Raw genomic sequence first — 22013 nt, 5'->3', positions numbered from 1 at the left:
CATGTACTCACCGTAGGAGGGCATCCTACTCCACTACACGCAACTCACCATCCCCTATCTAATCCTAAAATTACACTCAACGCCATCTAGCGCCCACCATCTCCAATTGTATGGTGTGTCTGTAAGTTGCGTTTGTTCTCTTGGCCGATTTGTCTGTATGTAGAATGAAAAACTCGAGTTTCCGGGTGTCAAAAAATCCTGCTACTTCAGTATGAGATCGGCTAACTCACTTTCGATTGAAAAACCTCATATAATGATTCCTCTTGTCACGACGAGAACCAAACTCAGATCCTTTCCAACTGAAGAGCGCAATATCCAGTTGCTCTAATTTCACTATGGTGGCTATTCTATTCATATAGTGGTAATTATTTCAGTTACATCTATCTGTTGTCAGTTCACTGACTTATTGTTTGTGCTCACATCGCATGTTATGTTTACCTATTTATTTATCTAATAAGATCAACAACTGTCTCGCTTTCGTTATCGGAGATTATAAAAATATTTGCAGGCGAGTTATCACCTTTGTCAAGAATGGGATTACATACTCAATTATTGACATTATAATCAACTACAATAAACATACTATGGACACCATAATAAACTATGGTAAACATACTCAACTATGGACATTTTTAGAATGTTCTTTCAAAAATGTCCATAGTTGAGTATGTTTACCATCTCATCTTCCTTTTTACCCTGCGGTGTCGAGGGTTTATTAATCATCGGACCTCAAGCCGTTCAGAGGATAAGGTGGTCAGCCCTACGCCTCGGAGTATCCTCTGTCCTGTAGTGTTGAGTTCTCAAGGCGGGTTTGCCTGCTTTGTGTGATGAAAAATCCCACAATAAACTGGGGAAAAACCCTGCTGTCCACGCTAACTTGGCTATGACTGAGAAAGATCCTTCAGCTTCTCGGGTCACCGATGGGAATCGAACCTAGGACACTCCTTCCCCAGGCATATGGTTGCGAAGCGCACAGTCACTAGGCTAACCGCGCGGACTTTCAAACTCATATTATATTTTTAATTATTTTAAAATCATAATTCTTACGATAGCCATTAATATCACCATTAATGCAGAAAGATAGGTTCCAGAGAATAGTTTGAAATACCTAACGAGACATTAAAGAACGGTTTCGAAACTCCAGAGAACCATATTTGTAGCTGAATATTATTGAGTTAATGGTTGTGTAATAGCACTGTAAACATTTTGCTTTTATAATTATTGAGATATTTTATTAAATATTCTGCAATAAAACACATTATCGCTGTCTATTATAATGACATTATCGATATCATTAAGATATATTGTTAATATAGTTATATAATTCTAATAACTACTTATGCTGAATATGATTCCATTAATTTTTACGACATAATTTTAATATTTTTCGCAAAAAAAAACAAACAAAAAAATTACGTGTTATTGTTTTCGAAATAGTAACAAATACGGAACTCACACAAATAGCGTTATTGCATCGTTCACTCATGATGTAACGAGGAAGTGATTGCACGCGTGAGTATTAATCAGAAATGTAATATCAGCTCAAAACAAAATCCGTAAAATTAACATCAAATCTAAAAGAAAGTACGGTATGCTTTTTAAGCGAAGCTGATTGTCCTGCTATATGACGAGTTTACCAGAATTCATCGTTAGAAGGGTTTGTACAATAAATTTGTAAAAAAATTTTATTTATCAGTCGTGCTATTTAGATTATTTATTAATTATTATTGTTAAATGTTTATTTTATTTTTTTGTAATATAAGGAGAAGAAATATTTATTTGTATTTTTACAGGCGCCTTGCTGTTGGGTCTTTAGTATTATCAGAAAGCATATGTACTAAGAATATTTAAAAAAATGGGATTTTAGAGAGATGGTGTTCATTGGGATGGGGGAGAGGATTATAGTTACATTATTGTTCATTCAAATATTTTGTATATACAAAAATTTAGGAATTGTTTGGGTCCAATTATTTATTATTATGCTTATAATTATTATTATTTTATAACATGAACATTTATACCGTTTTTAGTTTCGAAGCATAAAAAAAAATTCTTCGTAATAAAAGAGCGACAGTTGAAAGTTCTAGTTCAAATAGTAGAAAGACAATATTTATAGTTTGTCTGCTGTTTTGTTAGAGTTAACACAAGTTTTATTTTTTATTTTATTTTTATTTTTATTTCCCACTCTCAATATGATAACATGCAGTTGTTCATACCCAAAGCCAAAAGTCTCCATCTCATTCATGTGTCGTCTCCTATCTAGGAGGTTGACTGCCACGATGGTGACTCATGGTCGACTACGAGCGTAACGACATGTGGTGAGGACCCATCTCTTTCACATATTCTCGTAAATATTGATGGCTGTAAATCCGTAGTGTTCACAGGACCTGTTTGCCTATTCTAAGGGACGAAAAAACCCCATGTTTCCGAGTGAAAAAAAACTTTCGACTAAAGGTGGTAGAGGGTTTAATAAAAGTTAGCCGGTCTCATATGGTGGTCGAGATGCAGTCATTATCTTATCGAAAACAAGTTTATGCATGGATGAACATTTTGTTGGTGCAGCTAATAAAGAAAGTATTATATTTCGAATTGTATTAGAGTCATTATGATAATACAATCGAATTCTTAGGCCAAGGATACAGTACATTAAGGACACAGTTTCTTTATTGCATCATTTTTAAAAAAATAAAAACATGGTAATCCAATGTAAAAACTAATCTTCAAACGCGATGACTTCTTTATAGATATAATTTATTATACATCTAAATTTATTCTAACTGATTAAGATAACATTTAACTTCTCGGATATATCGTGATAAATATAGATTGGTTTGGAAAGTAATATCAAGCCAAGCTATCTGGAAAAAAAATAATTCAACAATAAAATCAAAGAGCACAAACTCCACCAATAAATTTTACTGCTCTTTTGTTGAAATATATGCCACCGAGTTGCTTTCAGAAAAAAAAAAAAATCCGAAAAATATTGAGATAGAGATAAAAATAAAATCCTTGAGATAAAAAGGCAGTAAAAGTGACAACTGTAATTGCGTATCACATTCTTTAGCATTGTCGTTCTTTATCTGTTTAGATAAATCCGTCTCGAAATAAATCGATATACGAGCCAAGCGCTATCAGTTACAGCAAAGTGGTAGTCTAGGAAATGCTGATAAAAAGATATGAAAACATTTCTTTTGGTGTTTTAGAAAGGAATTCAACTCTTTGACTGATATAATTGAAGATAAACAAAACGTTTTTACTTTGTTCTCGTCTGCGAATTCCCACCGTATTTCTAAATAGGAATAATATAAATCGACTACTGGATAGCTGTTTCTAAACTTTATACAGTGAAGGTTCCACTTCTTAGGAAGAAGTTCCTCGCAATCTTAGAAAAATGTTTATTATATCATTTTTTTATTTAAATAATTCAAAGAGTTTCCGTAATAAATATTCTATTGATTTATAAAATGTAAAAATAGTTTAAAATATGCTAATTTTGATCATCTGAGATAATTTAAAATATTTGGTAATTTAAAATTTAAAATATATTAACATAATATTTCTGGCCTTGGTTATTTCTGCCGTAATCATATTTTTCTTTAATTCTTTGCTAAGCAAACAATGTTTGGACTTGAAGTATCCTTACGACTACGCTACGTGTATATAGAGGTTGTTGACTTAACATCCATCGCTTTAGTATCCCATAATGCAAGGCACACTTCTAAGGATAGGTATATTACTATACATTATGGGAGGGGGTCACTACCCAGACTAGTTTCGATACATGTTGAGGTACTGTTAAAATTTATGTATTTATTTATTCGTATGGAGTTTCCTCCCTTTTTCTCTCCCCTCTCTATTGGGGCGAGGTGAGCCCCCTCATGGCGGGTTAAGTATTTTTGGCTGTAGATCCGTGTGTGTGTGTTCACGGGGCCGGTTTGCCTGCTTGCGGGATGAAAAACGCCAGATAAACTGGCGGAAAAAACCTACTGCCCGCTCCCAAGACCGGCTAACTTGGCTATGGCTGAGGAAGATCCTCAAATTCCTCACGTCTTCGACGGGAATCGAACCTGGGACACTCCTTCCCTAGTCATATGGTTGCGAAGCGCAAAGTCACTAGGCTAACCGCGCGGACACTGTTAAAATGAGGCGTGACTATTCAGAAACTGGAGTGATCTACAAGATCACTTATCTCAAAATATCACTAAACTCATCTTTATCGATATAAATCTCTCATAGATAGGACACTCAGAGGTAGCCGCCACTCTCTGTAACAGAAAAAATCTACCACCAAGCATAACACCACTCTCCACACAAATATCAGTAAAAATGCAGATCATATATATATATAGAATTAGTAATATGGTTTATTAACTTATTATTTAAATAATTTAGATTAAAGAAGATTTTTTAATTTATTTACCTTTATTATAAAATGCATTATACTTGACAAAAAACTATATGTCCGCGCGGTTAGCCTAGTGGCTGTGGGCTTCGCAACCATATGCCCGGGGAAGGAGTGTCCTAGGTTCGATTCCCGTCGGTGACGTGAAGAAGTGAAGGATCTTCCTCAGCAATAGCCAAGTTAGGCGTGGATAGTGGGGTTTTTTCCCCATTTTATCATGGGGTTTTTTTATCCCACAAAGCAGGCAAACCGCCCTTGAGAACCCAACACTACAGGACAGAGGCTGACCAGCTTATCCTGTGAACGGTTTGTGGTCCGATGATTAATAAAACCCTCGACACCGCAAAGTAAAAGAGGGTAAAAGGAAGATGATATGAGAAATTATATTCATTTTTAATCCTTTATTTAATGTAAGCAAGTAGCCAAGTCGTGAAGATATTTCATGCGTAAACTTTGTTTGCTTACAGTTGAAGGATTAAATAATTATAATTTACAGTAATAAATGTTAGTAAAATCACGCTTAAAGTTAGCAGATGCAACCCCTTTATGTTATAAATGTTTGCAAATTTAAATATTAAATGTAAGCGTGTGGAATGTGATGAGCAAAAGTAGTTTTACAAAGCTGAAGATTTATTATTTGAAAGATTCATCACAAGAGACAGAGAAGGCTAAGTAAGCAACAATTCTTTAAATTCAGGAATTGCAACAATGTGCATATTCTGATGATGATGATTTGCTGCATTCATAATTATGGAAAGTTTAGGCTCATCTTCAGGGGATGAGATGGCAGCAGAAGAGGTGAATTTCTTTAAAACTATGTACATTATGTCTAAATTAGTCTGCATAGTTTGCCATTTCTTTTTTGCATAAATTTCTCTGTATCAAGCAATTGCAGGGCGCCTTTCCATGTTGGTTCGATTTCCTCATCTGAAATGTCTTATTAACAGAGGCTCCCTCTGCCAATGTTTTCATAGTGAATTCCTTTTTTGTGGGGAGGATCAGTTTCTGCTTGTTCTTAAGCTTTCTCTCTCTCTCTTTGGTCTGAAAGGGCTACGGGCGACTGACTGAGCTACGGAGTCTCCAGCAGTATCAACAGCCAGAGCAAAAGAATTTTTTTATGTATGAGTGGACGTAAGTCGAGGACTGACTATATTTCTATTTCCTTGCCAATTAATTCCATACTTATTGTACTACTTATGACTACTATTACTTCATAAAGAGAAGAAAGGTCTACGTGTTGGAACGAAGGATCTTGGTAAAAAATAAAAAAGTAAATAGAAATAAAAATTTGGATTGACAAGTGTGACCAACTCTCTTCTCTTTTTAATATCTAATTTCATTAGAGAACTTAGGTTGCTTAATGAGAACAAGCCCGGAGATGGCAAGTTTTTCCCGTCCGGAAACTCAGGGCTTTCTTCCCGCAAAATAGGCAAACCGGCCACTAGAACAGACGCAGTTAACTGACATAATAACACCGGCCTTATGGCCTGCGTTGCTTCGGCCGTAAATCCAAATAAACCAAACTAAACCGAACCTGTTCGAGATTGAAGTAGACATCCATCATTAATTTAAAATTTTAATTAATTTGTTAAAACTTTTAAAAATTTTAAAAAGTTATATTAAAATCATCATAAAAAATCATGTTTATCTGTATTTTTTATATTGATATTTAACGTAATAGTATGATATCTTTGTTTTTACTAATCCTTCACTTTTATATGCGTAATAACAGATCTGAAAAATTGTAATACAGTTAATAAAGGTTTCCATTATTATGTTTAATTGTGTGCATGTGAGAATTCGCACTAATTTGTGTTGCTATCAAATCTTAATTTGATATCACATAGTATACATTAAAATTTTAAAATTCCCTTTTTATGCACAAGCTAAACTTTTTTTTTTTTTTTTTTTGAGAGAGAGAGAGAGAGAGAGAAACCTTTAAGATACCCACCGAACAACACCTTTTAAGAAAAGCTATGCAGTGCTCGACAGCGACTGGCAGAGTTTACTTCATCATCATCATTTCTTTTGTGTTTTCAAAAAATAATTAAGTGGGTATTATTTCTTTGAAAACTGATTGCACAGCACGCAGTGTAAAGGACAGGAAGAGAAGTACTTAAGGTGTTATTACAGTCTAAGCTCTGAGCAGTCAAATTCAAGACAAAACAGGCTCTCGCTTCCAAAGAAAAATCTCAAAGAGAGAGAGAGAGAGAGAGAGAGAGACTTATACCAACACTACGATCATTAAACAGCCATGATGGAAAATTAAAAAAAAAAAATCAACCAAAGAGATCTTCACTGACTTGTGCAAGAAAATTTTCCATTGTTGAACAGTGTCTATACAGCAAGGGAATTTTTGTTTATTTTGTAATTTAACGACAAAAAATAAACAAAATTTGTATGATCAAATAGCCAGTTTGACACTGAATTATTTTCATGAAATCTTCATTATGCATTATAACCATGACTTGATCTTATTGGAATAACAAAGTTAGTATTGATATTTTTTTGAAACCTCATTTAAGCAAATCGTGTCTAAACTGTTCATAATGAAAGTCTAATCATGACTCATCAATTTCGCAACGATCGAAAGAATATTATAATTCAAAACGAACCTGTGCCGCACCCATACTAAGGACTCTGTTTATCCATTTTTATTTTATTTTTTACTTTTTGTATTCCAGCAGTTCGTATCCCTTACGACCAATTAATCACATAATATCTTCTGTACCTTCGCCAAGTAGATCGTCTGCAGAGACTCTGCGTTAGCTTTTACTGAAACTGGCTACGATCCAAAATTTCGGTTAGTTTCATTCTTGGCAAGAAAATAACTTTCTACGTATCGCGTTCGTTTAAGCGTTTATTTCCCTCCGCTAATATTTATTTCAAAGCGCCATCTGGAATTTCTTTTCTTCCGTAGATCAAAAGCACTATACTTTAATTGACTTAATTGCTTTTTTGTAGCCTTTATAAAAGCTTCAGTCAATCATTCTGAAGTGTGTTAATGCTTTCAGTTAATCTTGCCTATAGCTATATAATCTATTTTAATTTCATCAGAAAATCGAAAATGAAGCAACTTAGTTGGATCACAACCACCTTCTATTATGAGAAATCATTTAATGAATAGTTAAACTTGATATCAAAGGCGTACTAAAAATTCAAAAATGTTTTCTGTTAATGTAAATAAATAGAAAAATGCACATCTTTTTTGATTCCATTAAAATTATTCAAATTTAATAATATATATAACATGATCATTATTTGCCAATTTTTTATTTATTACACCTTTTCTTACATGGTTTGTAGCTTGGTCGAATGGTATAAATTAAATTATGGCTAAACAAAAATATATTTTTAAACCAGAGAAATAGCAACAGCTGTTTAAAATGCTAGTTATATTATGGAATTTACATACAGTATATATGTATGTATGAAGATTGATTTACTCGGTTGTTATACATTTTTATAAAAAGATTGAATGACTAGAACCGAGAGAAATGAAAACAATGTTTATTAATACTACACAACTAGTTTCAGTGCTTGTATCAGCCTTCGTCAGGTGCACATTTAAAAAAAAAAAAAACAGTAAAAAACATGGAGGAAATAACTGTAAACAACACGGAAAATTAGTGTATGTATATTTCAACGTTGAAATCTGCGCATTCAAAACTGTTCCCTTGTTGGTTTCATTGAGTGCGCCGACATCAACGTTGAATATACATACACTAACTTTCCGTGTTGTTTACAGTTATTTCCTCCATGTTTTTTTACTGGTTATTTCTTTTTTAAGTACTAATAAACTTTGTTTTCATTTCTCTCGGTTCTAGTCATTCACTCTTTATATATATATACTGTATATATATATATATATATATATATATATATATATATAATTTTAAATAATTAAAGAAATTGAATTTATAGCTTAGTAATGCAACATATTTTTTTCTATAAGAAAAGATCACCCCATATATTATTTTTATTTCTAAAATAATAGTGTACCTTGTCCCTATTCTATGGAACCCACGATTTAAGAGGATTATTGGAAAAAAATACTATATTAAAAGAAATAAATATATATTAAGGCTATTAATGGACATTAAATGTATAAAAGAAATAGTACTTTTGCTAATATTTCGTGGTTCGTGTTCTCAAAAAAAAAAAAAAAAACTTTGCTGTGGAGGTGTAAAACATAAGAAGCATTATTGAGCCTATGTAGATTCGTATTCGACTGACTCGACAAGACATATGACATATGCGGATAACATGAGAACTGCAGCACCTTCATTTTCATAATTCCTTCATGTTTTTTTTTTTTTTTTTCTTAGTATGTGTATGTGTAGAAGGAGTAAATATCAGCAAGTCAAAACTTTCTCCTCCAGATAATCATTTAAATTGTTAACGAAGGGAGAAGGGGATGAGATGGAAAAAGATTTTCTCAAGAAGGGCTAAGGAAGCATCTTTCTTTTTTATTCTTTTAATAAAACAAGAAAGATTACAATAACCACTTTTCGCATACATTTTATTCTTTCGGATTTCTTTCCTTTTTTTTTTTTTCTTGAATCAAAAACCAAGTATATCTTTATATAAGATCACCTTTTTCGATATTCCAACTGAAGCATATTGTTATATGTGCAGAATGATTAATTCCTGTAAAAAACTCAAAAATTCGGTATCAAAACATTCGACTTAGATAATCGTAATTTAGGTAAAAAATAGATCAAAAGTGGGGAGGAGAGGAGCTCCAGTTAATACTATTATTTAGTATTAAATAATACTAAATTAATTAGTACCATTAATTTAAGAATAAATAGCACCTTAACAGAAAATCGCATGGCAAGAATGAATGAAAGAAAGTGAGAGAGTTAATATTCAAGGCTATGGTACTAACATGGCGGTTCATACCTTGACCTCCAAAAGATTTTGCATGAAACCTGGATAATCCAAACAGTACCGAATAATTTAAACATGAAATTTGACTCTTAAGTTATACATCTTTGTACGTACTGCTATTTTGAGAACGTTAGAAAAAAAATTGCACATCGATCATAGAACTCAAATGTCAAATCCAAAGCGGATGACTTCAGAGAAAAAAAAAATGTAGTATTACATAATAAAGAAGCGTCTCTTTCATTAAGTTATGCTATACTTTGCAATATAATCCAATCTAACTGTAATTGTTCAATAATCATTACAGAGAGAGAGAGAGAAATTATATTTTAATTATTATAATAATCATAATTATGTACAGATTATATACTATTAAATACATAATCGGTAATTATTCAGTTAATGGAAATTAAATGAATGATTATAATGGTCATAAATGCACAGTTTATAGAGTTTATAGACTACGAAGTATATAAAATGTAATTATTGAGTTAATGGAAATTAAAACGTAGTTTGAAATATAATCCAGATTTGATGCTTTATTCATTTTCTGCTTCTAAGCGTTTGGATATATATATATATATATATATATATATATATATATATATATATATATATATATATATATATATATATATATATATATATATATATATATATATATATATATATATATATATATTGTGGTATCTCTACAAAATTTAAAATCTCAATATCTGTGCAATGTGGGTACATCTTAAAATGCTTAATGTTGTGGAATACCTCAATCTATTCAAGGAATGCCCAAATGACACTGATTATCTTCGTGTGAGCTTTCTCCCTGAACTAATTTCGAAATTCCTTCCATCCCCGCTAATGAGAACTTTACTGTAAAGTACCAGACTAATAGACAAACTCTCAGCAAAAGTTATCTGCATTACTTTTGTAAATTGAGTAGAGAATTAATTAGTCAGATTCTCTCTCTCTCTCTCTCTCTCTCTCTCACACACACACACACACACACACACACACACACACACACACACACACACACACACACACACACACACACACACACACACACACACACACACACACACACACACACACACACACACACACACACACACACACACACACACACACACACACACTCTTCTTTCTTGCTCAAGCAGATCTTAAATTAGCTGACTTTACTCGAAATGATAGAGGGTCGGGTCGAATAACAATTAGTGACTACATAGTTAAAAGGCGCTCTAAAGACACACTTCTAAAAAGAAATATTGAAATTCTGAAATATCCGAGATATTTCAGACTGCTTGGTGTTTAATCACTGTTAAGGGAGTATTTGGTATACTTGACGTTAGTTATATTATTCAAAGCAACTTATTAATTCATACAACCTTAACCTTACCTTTAAGTTTCATAATCGAAAGAAGAAACGTCTTAATAGTAAATGCAATGTATCTGTAATTATCATAAGATTTTTCTGAAGAAAAAATTTTAAACAATTATAAAAATCGTTTGTTATATTGAATAACTTAAAAATTCTTATTATTATACAGACAAGATACCAATGATGACATTTTTGTTTAGATATCTGGACAATGTAGAGGTATCTCTTCATTTTTCAATCATTCTGCTGCTTACTGCTCAGAGTTTAAGACCCATTCACAGTATACACTGCTTCGAAAGAAGTCAACGGACACCCCATGGCCTAAGTGTATCACCATGTAACGAGTCACGTGTTTGTATCCAGTAAAAACTGGAGGAATATGATGCTGTCAAGTCAGTGCAATTGTGTCTGTCTGAAATGGCTGCGAGAACGGAACTGACGGGGTTTGAAAGAGAAAGAGGCGTTGTAATCGGATGCTATGTTGCAGGCCTATCTGTTCGGCAAATTGTTGACAAATTGGGCCATCCAAGGTCAACAAATAATGATATTATACTGATGGGATGGGAGCGCAGGGAGTCAACTGCAAGTGCTACTAGCAGTGGACGACCCACCACACTCGCCGAACTTGACGGAATGGCTGCTACGAAGAATAGTATGTAAAAACTGTCATTCGTCGGACAAAACGTTGAATGAGGAGTATGGGGCAAGAATCTGCACAAAAACATTCAGAACCGCGGTTCTCAACATTGGTTTCGATGGTAGACCAAAATATGCAAGGCCTACATTACGCGAACATGCAGCGTAATCTTCGCAAAGAGCATCTACAGTGGGATGTGGAAGCTTGGAAAGCTGTTTTATAGAGTGCGTAATCCCAACTATGAAATCCGGAGGTGGGGGTGTGATGGTATGGCCCTATCTTACCTGGTTTGGTGCTGGATCTCTGTTTGTGGTTCCACTGAACTGTGAGAAGTAGTTGAACATTCTGGACAATGCAATACTTCCTACTTTGTGGCGTTTCTACGAAATTGACCATTATCTTTTTCAGCAAGACAATGTACTGTGTCACAAGGCAGCTGCTATAACTGCGTGGCTTGTGGACACGAAGGTCACCATATTTGGCTAGCTTGCACAGCGTCCTGATATCAACCCTATTGAACATCTGTGGGATGAACTGGAGCGTCGGGTGAGGTCAAGGGACGTCCTCCTCACAATAGTCCAGGACCTCATGTCAGTAAAGTTTACTTGTCACATTATGTATCTTTATTAACTGCTTCAACTGCATATTAATAGTTGCAATCGTACATAAGTATTTGAATACGGAAGTTGGTTTTGTATATTGCATTATTGCAAGTTAATTTTGTTAATTTTTTAGTGCTTTTTATTTTTATTTTGTTCATTTTACTTTTTAAAATAAAACTGATCATATATTTTAATACAGTTATGGTATATTGATGTAAATTACCAAAATAGGTTCCAGGACCACGGTCGTCAGAAACACCATACTTTTAAAATAATGATAATAATGATAACGATAAAAAAAGCTGCTTTGTCTCTTATATTTGAGCGCTAGAGTGATTTAATGTTTCAATAACTTTTGAAGTATCTCAGGACCGTACTTACCTAGAATTTCTATCACTTACATGTGATAAAAATTCTAGGTTAATGGTGATCCATCGACACATAAAATTTGTCTGTGAATTTCCGTTAACGCACGTTCAGTATGCGAATTTGTTTAAATACAAGCTTATTCTGTGTGTGTGGGGGGGGGGAATCATTTATGCATAAATTTACTTGATAATTTCTGATCAGAATATTTTAAAAACAGTGCATCGCGTTTGCTATTACGAGTATCAACACTCGACTTGTGCTTACAAATTGAAACACGAATACAGTAAACGATGGACAAACTTTGAAATAGAAATTTCAATGAATGTAAAATGATAGAGCGGTTGAAATAGGGGCCAAAATTAAATTTAGGTTGATATTTTGAAAAAGATTACCTGTACCAAAATGCGTCATTTATTTAAGAAAGGACGGTACATTGCTTTTTTGTGCATGACAGAAAACTTGTAGCTATTATAAAGCCTTCATTTCAGTAATTGCAAGCCAGTTTTAGCTGCTTTTAACTGCTATTAAATATTGAGAGACAGAGACAGTAATTACATATTTTGAACTGACAATAATGGACAATCTTACAGCTGCCTGCTTCCCGTTTCTAAAATAAATAAAATAAAACATTAATAATTTTAAATACAGCGACCTTACAGTCGATATCATCAGGGACACATGTTTTTCTATGAAGCAGAAGCTATTGTTCTTCTCTGGAAATAATGGCTGAGTGGTCACATTCATTCCTCTTACTTGCAGATGATTTTTTTTCCCATACAGTTGTTCTTTGTGGAGACCTCTGTGATTAACAACCGATCTAGAGTTAAAAAATGGAGAGACCTCTCAGCAAGCTAACCGTTTTTAGACTTTTATTCCATACGGGAACAATTCAGCTAAATAAAATATAACTCTAAGATCTGTGATCATTCATTAATCAATGATCTCAGGATGCTATCGCTTGATGTATACAGAAATATATGTAAAGAGCTCTTAAATTCAAAGCATCATCAGTATATGACACAAGAATGATCTATTCATTTAATATGCTCATGTTCGTTTCAATTTTTATGGTTAAAATGATATAGATGGAAATATATAGAAATATAGGAGGTCATTCTGAAGTCCGACTGCTGACCTCCTATATTTCTATATATTTCCATGCGACCTATTTAAAAATAAATGGATAAACGATCAAACTTCAATAATACTGCATTCGACATTCATTATGTCGAATGTAGAAACGTTTTTATATAGAATTTATTAACTTATCTTTATCCACATAACATTTAAAATAATGACACAACTTATTTAAGTTAAGGGATATTACGTGCATCCCATATTGTTTCTTAACCGAATAAGAAACTCAAAGAGTTTCATGCCGAATATAGAAACTATATAAAGTTCGGCGGTTCCAAGCGTAAGCAAATACCTGGATAGTGCAGCAACTGATCCTTAAGGCAGTGCAAGCTGAGGCAACTCATAGCAAAGGTTGAGCAAGCTCCGATCACTATTCTTGATATTTACCCATAATGTGAACTTAGCTCCTAGGAGCTGTATTACTGTTCTACATTATGAGGAAGGTCACTACCCAGCGTACCCAGACCGGTTTCAACCTTTAGCCAGGCTAGAAATACCAAGATCTTAGTAATACAGAGCTTATAAGTATTTTACCAGAACAAGTTACCATAAGGTGTTTTAACCTTATTAAATAAAAAATCTCAGGAGGAGATATAAATGGAGTAAAACCAGGTTTAAAATAGCTTGGTATCTTTAACATTTATTATACTCAAGGTAAAATACATATATATATATATATATATTATGTATGAGAGGTTCTGCTTGGGATAGGTTTTCGCCTGTCTCTGAGTAGAGCCACCGCTGAGATTATGGCTCTGCTTGGTGGTGGGGTGAGCCTGCCACTGGGTAGAGCCAACGCTGAGAAGTTCTTCTCGGTGACGGAGTGAGTCTATCACTGAGTTGAACAACGCTGAGTTGGACGGTCTTTCGGCCACTATTGAGTGGTCAAGGGATCGTCCTAATTTTTAGAGAGGTCTTTACTTAAATACACCTCAATAAAGGTTGAAACCGGTCTGTGTAGTGACCTTCCCTCATAATGTAGAACAGTAATACAGCTCCTAGGAGCTCAGTTCACATTATGGGTAAATATCAAGAATAGTGATCGGATCTTGCTCCACCTTTGCTATGAGTTGCCTCAGCTTGCACTACCTTAAGGATCAGTTGCTGCACTATCCAGGTATTTGCTTACGCTTGGAATCGCCGAACTTTATATAGTTTCTATATTCGGCATGAAACTCTTTCAGTTTCTTATTCGGTTAAGAAACACTATGGGATGTAACATCCCTTAACTTAAATAAGTTATGTCGCCGAATTGAAGCCTTTTGCTCTTCATCTATTTAGTAATGACACAACTATAATTATATAAAACGAACAGTTTGCACAATATCATTCTGTAGAATAGTGGATGGAACTGTCCATTCCAGTTAAAGACTGAAATTTAGAAAGTAAATGAACCGTACGCACCAGGCGGTTATAGGAAGAGGAGACATCTACACAACGTCTTTAAAAGTGCTCTCCTCCAGTAGCGATCAAATTAATCCGAACACTCGCATTCGAAAGAAAAATTTTAATTTTGCAAGAAAATAAGTACAAAAATTTAACTCCAACTTTGCCTAATAATTTCTATGCGCTCCTCTGTTCCTAATGAGTTCATTAACTAGCTTAGGCACTGACTCCACCAAAGTAGGACACATTTTGCTTATTTCTGCATTTCGAAACCATACTTGTATAACGGTTTGTATTAAGTTATTATTTCTATCACAGTTTGATTTTCGTAATCTCTTTTCACTATGGCCCACAAATTTTCGATTCAGTTAATGTCAGGAGAGTTACCTGGCCACTGAAACAATTGGATATTGTGATTTTTGAGGAACTCTTTCACTTTTTTTTTGAAGTGTAGCATGGAGAGAGATCCTGTTGGAAGATGAGTTTTTTTGTCTTTCTGGATCTCTGGGACCACTCTTTTCTCCAATATTTTATGTATTGTTACTTTTCATCATACTGTCGTGTGTAAAACAACCCCAGAACATATATTTTAGCTGGGAATTTAGGAGCTTGTTGATGGTGGGCAGGAAGTCTTCTCAGCCGCTGATTACTCGCTCTCCTTAGACAAAGAAATGGCTCTCATCTGAGAATATGACCTTCTTCCACTTCTCAACAGTTCAATCTTCGTACACGTTTGCACACTGGAGCCTCTTTTTCTGCATAGCCTTCGTAAACAGATGTCTTTTTTTGGTCTTTGGGCAGTCCTCCCTACTTCGAACAATCTTCGACGGACTGTCATGTCAGAAACATTACCTCCATTTTGCTTTTTCTAGCTAGTAAGCGATCTTAAATAAGTGCAGTTTTCCTTTTTTTTTTCCTTTTTCGCCCACAGTTTGCTTTTCTGTGAGGAGAAAAGGTACCTGTCTCCCTAAACCTCTTTAAAATTGCATTAACAGTACCCAAGTTAACATACTTATTGGCAATTTGTTTTTGAGTCGTAGATATGTGCTGTGAAAGAATACATGTTTTTGAACACTTTCTTGGAGATGTATTTATTTTATTGCTACACAAATTTGAATAAAACTCTACGAATGTCAACTTGTTTACACTATTGAAAATGCACAACACTCTTAATAAACATCGTAGAGACAGTTAAAACACGCAACTTTCAACCAAAATAGTTAAATAAAACCAAAACTGAAAATAGTTAATGAAAACCAAAATTATGATGAAAATTCAGCTTTGTTGGATTAATTTGTTCGCTACTGTACAATCAGATTCTTGTAAATGATGCCTAAAATCTTATAAATAGTTTAGTTTTCCATCTTAACAGTTTTATCAGCACGATATCAAACATTGTTATATGAGAACTTAATCTTTTCCAATTTATAAATACTCAGGCATGGCGTTTTAGAGATTTCATAGGCTGTTCCTCACCTTTCATCTGTGTTCGCCTCGAATACTACCTCGTTACTAAGAGTTCATATTTCGTTTCGTAAAACAAGAAGAATGACTTTACCAGATCGCTGCTTACATTGTGTAGTAGCTTCTAACCTAAATGATACCGCAATAAGATCATAGGCCATATGAACAAATAAGAGCTGCTAATACATCCTCCTTTGAATGCAATGTAATCATGTTCGAAGCAGTATAATTCAAATACTTTAAGTTAGACAGCTGTCCAAGCATTTATAAAATTAAGAACTAGTAATAAAAATGCAAACGTTTTACGAAACGAAATATGAACTCTTAGTAACGAGGTGGTATTCGAGGCGAACACAGGTGAGGAACAGCTATGGAATCTCTAAACGATACTTTTGAACGAAATTAAACTTTCACCTACTGGGATCATTCACACTTTTTTCTGGTGAGGGGAAGGACGAGGGATTCTCCTCATTACCAAACAGCAGATTTCATGAGAACTATGAAACCGGTTGCGTCATATTACTAGTAACCCCACAGGTAAACAGAAATTAGATGCATGAGGATACCGACAGCAACGCACCATACCAAGACCTAGGTAACTTTTAATGTCTTAGAAAAGAAAATGAACTACAGAGCGACAACAAATATCGGTCGCCCCTTACATCCTGGAAAAAAGAATTTATCAAGAGAACAAACTAGCTTGAATCGAACCGAATTGAAGAACATGAAAGAGTCTACTAGAAAGAAAACTGACGTATTCAAGTAGAAAAAAAATGGAAAACGAGGACTTTCGAATGACTTGGATGATCTTACTGAGCGACATATATGCAATGAATAGAAATATTTAGTGTAGATACGGTTTGAATAGAATACGTATTCATTGGACTACTTTTTTATTTTTGATCATCACCATCAGTGGTTCTAACAGGCACTTAATCGTTCATCATATTCCAAGTATACCCTTGGATTTCGTAACCATAATTCTAGCATAAGACGGTTAACTCTATGCCTTGCTTATAAGTATTCTTTGTATGTAAATAAACTGTGTCTTCTTCTGGCCGGTTTGCAAGACAAAAAAAACGGAGCTTCCGAGAGGAAATATCCAGCATCGACTGTATGGCTAACTCATCTTCAGATGAAAAGCTCTGATAAAGATTCTTAGCGTCCTAGACTCGATTCAAATCCAGGTCTTTCCAACCAAAGCGCTTCGTATATAACGACTGAGCTACGAGGCTTTTAGTTTTTTATATTTAGTAGCTGTGAAGATGATTACAAGTTGTACAGAGTTTTAGCAAAGTCGAGTGCTAAAACTCTGTACAAATATCTGTGTTTAAATCACAGATATTTAAATACAATGTAAGAAAAATGGATTACAGAAGAGTCTTGGTGATACGAATAAAACGTTGAAACAAGTCTATGAGGATTAAGAAAGCTACTACAAAAAAGTTGAGTCCGAATGAACGCAGAGAAAATACACAAAGTGATCGATCAGCAATCCCAAGGTTGAGATCAATGTTAAAAGAGTAAAAAAAAATGTCGTTTGTTCAGATAACTTCTGAATTATACAAGAGAAATTTAGATAAAGGAGCAGTAAGAACAGTTTTGGTAAGAAGTTGAGCACATTACTCAATTTCTTACCAAAACTTCTTACCAATTGCAGAAATATATCATTCTAGATTAGTTTCAACAAGACTAACGCAACAGACAAAAATAAAATAAATGAATAAAAATAATATTAATAAAACGTATAATATGAACTTTTATATACTGTACTTTAGCATAGAGTTTTTCAAATGTTTCTGAAATGTTAATAGTTTTATATCAGAAACAGCACAAAATACGTTTCACTGGCCAAAAAGCTATACGTAAAACGACTTGACATTTTGTATATTTATAACATACTGCATAAATGCGTTGCTATGGAATTCGATATCGCGTGTGTCCAATGACTACCTACAGCGAAATGAATCAGACTGGCTGTTGTTGTTAGCCGCATTTACAAAAGGGACCCCATACTTAATTTTACAACAGCAGGGGAAAGAAAAAGTAATAGATTTGTGATGATGATGATAAACAGCCTATATATCCATTGCAGGGTGAAGGCCTTTCCCATTGCAGGAGAGTGGGTGTTCTTCTCCCACGGTGAGCCAAAATATCTTAGGATAGCTGAAAATTCTGAGTTATCCCCACATTAGTAGAGATGATCCCGAAGAGTGGAGAGCAGATATCTTCTGCTCTATTTTTTTAAAGAACAGAATTGGTATATTTCAGATTTTGTATATCAAATTGACTTTTAAACAATAAATAAATCAAGATGTATTTTGTAAATGTAATATATTGACAGCAAAACGATTATGAAATTTAGATTATAGTTCATTAATAAATTCTAGTTAATGTATAATTAGTGTCATTATTTTAGCACTAATTAGTATATAAATTTCCAAAATCAATGCATAATGTAAAAAACATTCATTTTTTTCTGATAGCTTTTAGAGTAAGACTAGCACAGAATTATGATGTTATCTGTAACTTACACATGATTTATACAAATCAAATGATCTTAGTACACATCTAAGTGCTATTTTAAATTTTCAGACACACAATGTATACAATAAACAAAAACTTTTTATGCAATAAGCCAGTAATATAAAATTTAAACCCATAAATTGTCTAAGCCAAAATCTCTTTAGTATTTTTTTATTAAAAATTTATAAGTGTATGAAATATGAATCTAACTATAAAAATTGCAAAAGTCGTGATATCTTTATTGTGTGACGCAATCTGTAAATCGTGCAACCAATGTACTATTGTGAGTGAGAAGGTTAAAAGAAGTAATATTTTATTGTTATAAAATATTACTTCTTTTAACCTTCGAGGCATAATTTAAGCTATTTATTTGCTTGAGTTCAAGTTTTTCGAAGGTATTCATAAAAGTTATAGATTTTTATTAGAAACAGCATTAAATATTTTTCACTGGCGACAAAACTATGTAAATGTAAAACGACTGAGACATCTCCCTTCTGTATAACGTGCTGTATAAATGTGTTGCTATGGTGTCTTCGGCGCCTACAGCGAATGGATCAGCCTGGCTATCGTTATTAGCTGCACGAAGGAAGCGCCCCCATATTTATTCTACAACAGCAGAGAGAAAAAAAAAGTATATAAACACTTGGTGATGATACAAATTTAATCCTTCATATGAATAAAAATCGGTCGACTACAGCCTATTTAAGCTAAAATAAATTACTATTTTAACAGAGAAAGACATTTCAGTATTCACTTCAACGAGGACTTCTGATGGCAGCAATTAAACCATAAAATATGTTTTGGTTTTGCTAGAATATGTTGTTTTTCACTTAGAATAATCAAAATAATGCACAAGAAAGGGAGAGAGAGAGAGAGAGAGAGAGAGAGAGAGAGAGAGAGAGAGAGAGAGTTTAATTTTGCAAAGCGTGTTTCAACTATAACTTTGAATCTCGGTTAATTAGAAATTGAGTTAGAATTGAAGAACTTCTTTTGCTTTGATTTTTATTGCTTTTTGCACTTTTTATCTCTTATTTTAAATATAAATCATAACATAAAATGATGTAAGTAAATATTGAACTTTTAATGTTGATTTTCTTATAATTTAAAATTATTGTTAATTTAAAACTATTTACATTTTATTTTAATTTATAATTATTATGTTAAGATTTAAAATTATACTCAGAAGAAAACAAGTATCTGGAATTGCATAAATACAACAAACTCAGAGGATGGACTTAAATTAATATAAAGTAATTATTTTTATCGAATCTTACGCTAGGAGTAACTGCGGAATGTCTCCATCATTCTATATTGCTCAAAACAATTAGGGAAAATTTTGGTTTTCTTATAAATTATAAAGTTATAAAAATAATTTACAAATATAACACATTTATTTTAAAATATTCTTAACATGCAACAGTGCAGAACACGCAACTGCGTACAAAATCATGTTAAGACTTGTCGAAACGTGTTAGCTATTGCTAATGTGAGGGAGATATAAAAGTGTGGCCTGTTGCGCTCACTTCCACAGTGCATAATTATCACTTCACTTGTAAACTTGTGTCACCTATCACCCGTTATTTTGTTAAAAATGGCAGAGCAACACGATATCCCAGAATCCATGGCTTGGAGCTATTGGTCACTTAGAAATTGGACAAAAGTAGGAAATTGTCGCTCAAGCGTGTTGTGTATCTTAAAAGCGTAATTTCGCGTCGCTTTGTGGAGACGGGAAATGTTTGAAATCGTCGTCATACCATAGGTTTATATGCTCGAAGACCAATGGTTTGCATTCCACTTACTGCCAATCACAAAAGAGCAGAAGAATTTGTGTACAGGAATACCACAATCGAACAAATGAGGATTGGGCTCGTGCACTTTTTAGTGACCAGTCCAGGTTCAGTCTGCAACCAGATAACTGACGTCTCTTGATATGGCGTGAAAGTGGAAAAGAAATAATCCACAGTTGGTTCGTGAAAGACCCCAACATCAAGGTGGGAGTTTGATGGTATGAGCTGGAATAAGTATAGGTGGTCATACTGATCTCTATTTTATCAGAAACGGTCTTCCTTAACAGCCCAAAGGTATGGCGATGAGATTTTGGAACCTATAGTTCGTCAACATGCTGCTGCAATTGGCCAACGATTATTGTCATCCACATTTTTATTGATGACAATACTCGTCCACACCGTGAAAATTTGGTACAGGACTGGTTTGAGAAAGGAGGTATTGAACGAATGGACTGGCCTGTCTGTTCACCGGATTGTAATTCAATTGAACATACCTGGGATGCTTTAGGTAGGCGCGTTTCTGCTCGACTGGTGCCACCACGATCGCTTATAATTATCCGACAGAAACTAAAATATCCCCTAATTGTTTTGAGCAATGTAGCTTTTGTAAATATAAATATAACGATAAATAAAACATAAATATAACGATGGAGTGAACTTGCAGTGGTTCTAAAAGCTAAACTGTACCACAGAAATTTCAGTACAATTCAAAAAAAAAAAAAAAAAGGAAAAGTCTCAAGGTCAATTTTGTTTCTTCCATACCATCACTTCGACACACCATGCATACGTGCAAGGATAGCAGTACAATTGTTGTATATATGCAGTCACATCTCAATCTCTTATTTAGTCGGTAACTAATTTGCATATTTACATTTCTTAATTATTTTTATAAAATACTTATATATATTTATATGTAATAACTTTTAAGCCTACATAGCTCTACCGGTTCTGACGATGCCCTTTGGTTGGAAAGACCTGAATTCAAATCTAAGACGCGAAGAAGTTTTGTCTGAGATTTTCATCTGAAGATGAGTTAGTTTCGTGCCAAGGTAGAAGGTTTTTTCTTGATTATTATATAAACGGGAAACTCGCGATTTTTTTTTTTTTTTTTTTTGCAAACCTTCAGATGTGGTTTTCGTAGCCTGCATAGGAGGTTACTGGGCTGCACATAAGTAAGTAAGCGTAAAACAGAATATGAGATTAACTTAAATATTAAATGATACAAAAGGTTAAATTAAATTATTAAAAAATGAAAATAAAAGTCGGCCGTAATAAAATTTGGATAACCCATCTTATAAACATCTAAAATCTATTGAAAATGAAAATAAAGTAATTTTCAAGCCGTGAAACCTAATTGGAGTTGTGGAATAAGCAAGAAGGCTATGGGACAATGTATTATGTCTTTAAACTGCGCATGTTCTTCTTGTGGGCTTTGCTG

General features: G+C 33.7%; 1 protein-coding gene and 1 long non-coding RNA gene across 2 annotated transcripts in view; one reads left to right on the top strand and one right to left on the bottom strand.

The window, feature by feature from the left end:
• Nucleotides 1-1529: 1529 nt before the first annotated feature.
• The window catches only part of LOC150093891 (sodium/potassium-transporting ATPase subunit alpha-like), a 189530-nt gene continuing 169046 nt past the window's right edge, over nt 1530-22013 (top strand). Inside the window, exon 1 of the mRNA XM_090413198.1 lies at nt 1530-1657. Within this exon, the coding sequence (XP_090269324.1) occupies nt 1625-1657 (33 nt within the window). The 5' untranslated portion in view covers nt 1530-1624. The remainder of the gene's footprint in view (nt 1658-22013) is intronic.
• The window catches only part of LOC150093892 (uncharacterized), a 39266-nt gene continuing 29916 nt past the window's right edge, over nt 12664-22013 (bottom strand). The window contains exon 3 of the long non-coding RNA XR_016550344.1: nt 12664-13092. This is a non-coding gene — a long non-coding RNA (uncharacterized LOC150093892). The remainder of the gene's footprint in view (nt 13093-22013) is intronic.

The sequence above is a fragment of the Typopeltis vanoorti genome, chromosome 23 (assembly GCF_054136105.1).
Source record: "Typopeltis vanoorti isolate ZY-2024b chromosome 23, IOZ_Tvanoo_1.0, whole genome shotgun sequence".
Lineage (NCBI taxonomy): Eukaryota > Metazoa > Arthropoda > Arachnida > Uropygi > Thelyphonidae > Typopeltis > Typopeltis vanoorti.
Note: the sequence above shows the minus strand (reverse complement) of the source record. Positions and strands in the feature narration are given on the sequence as shown.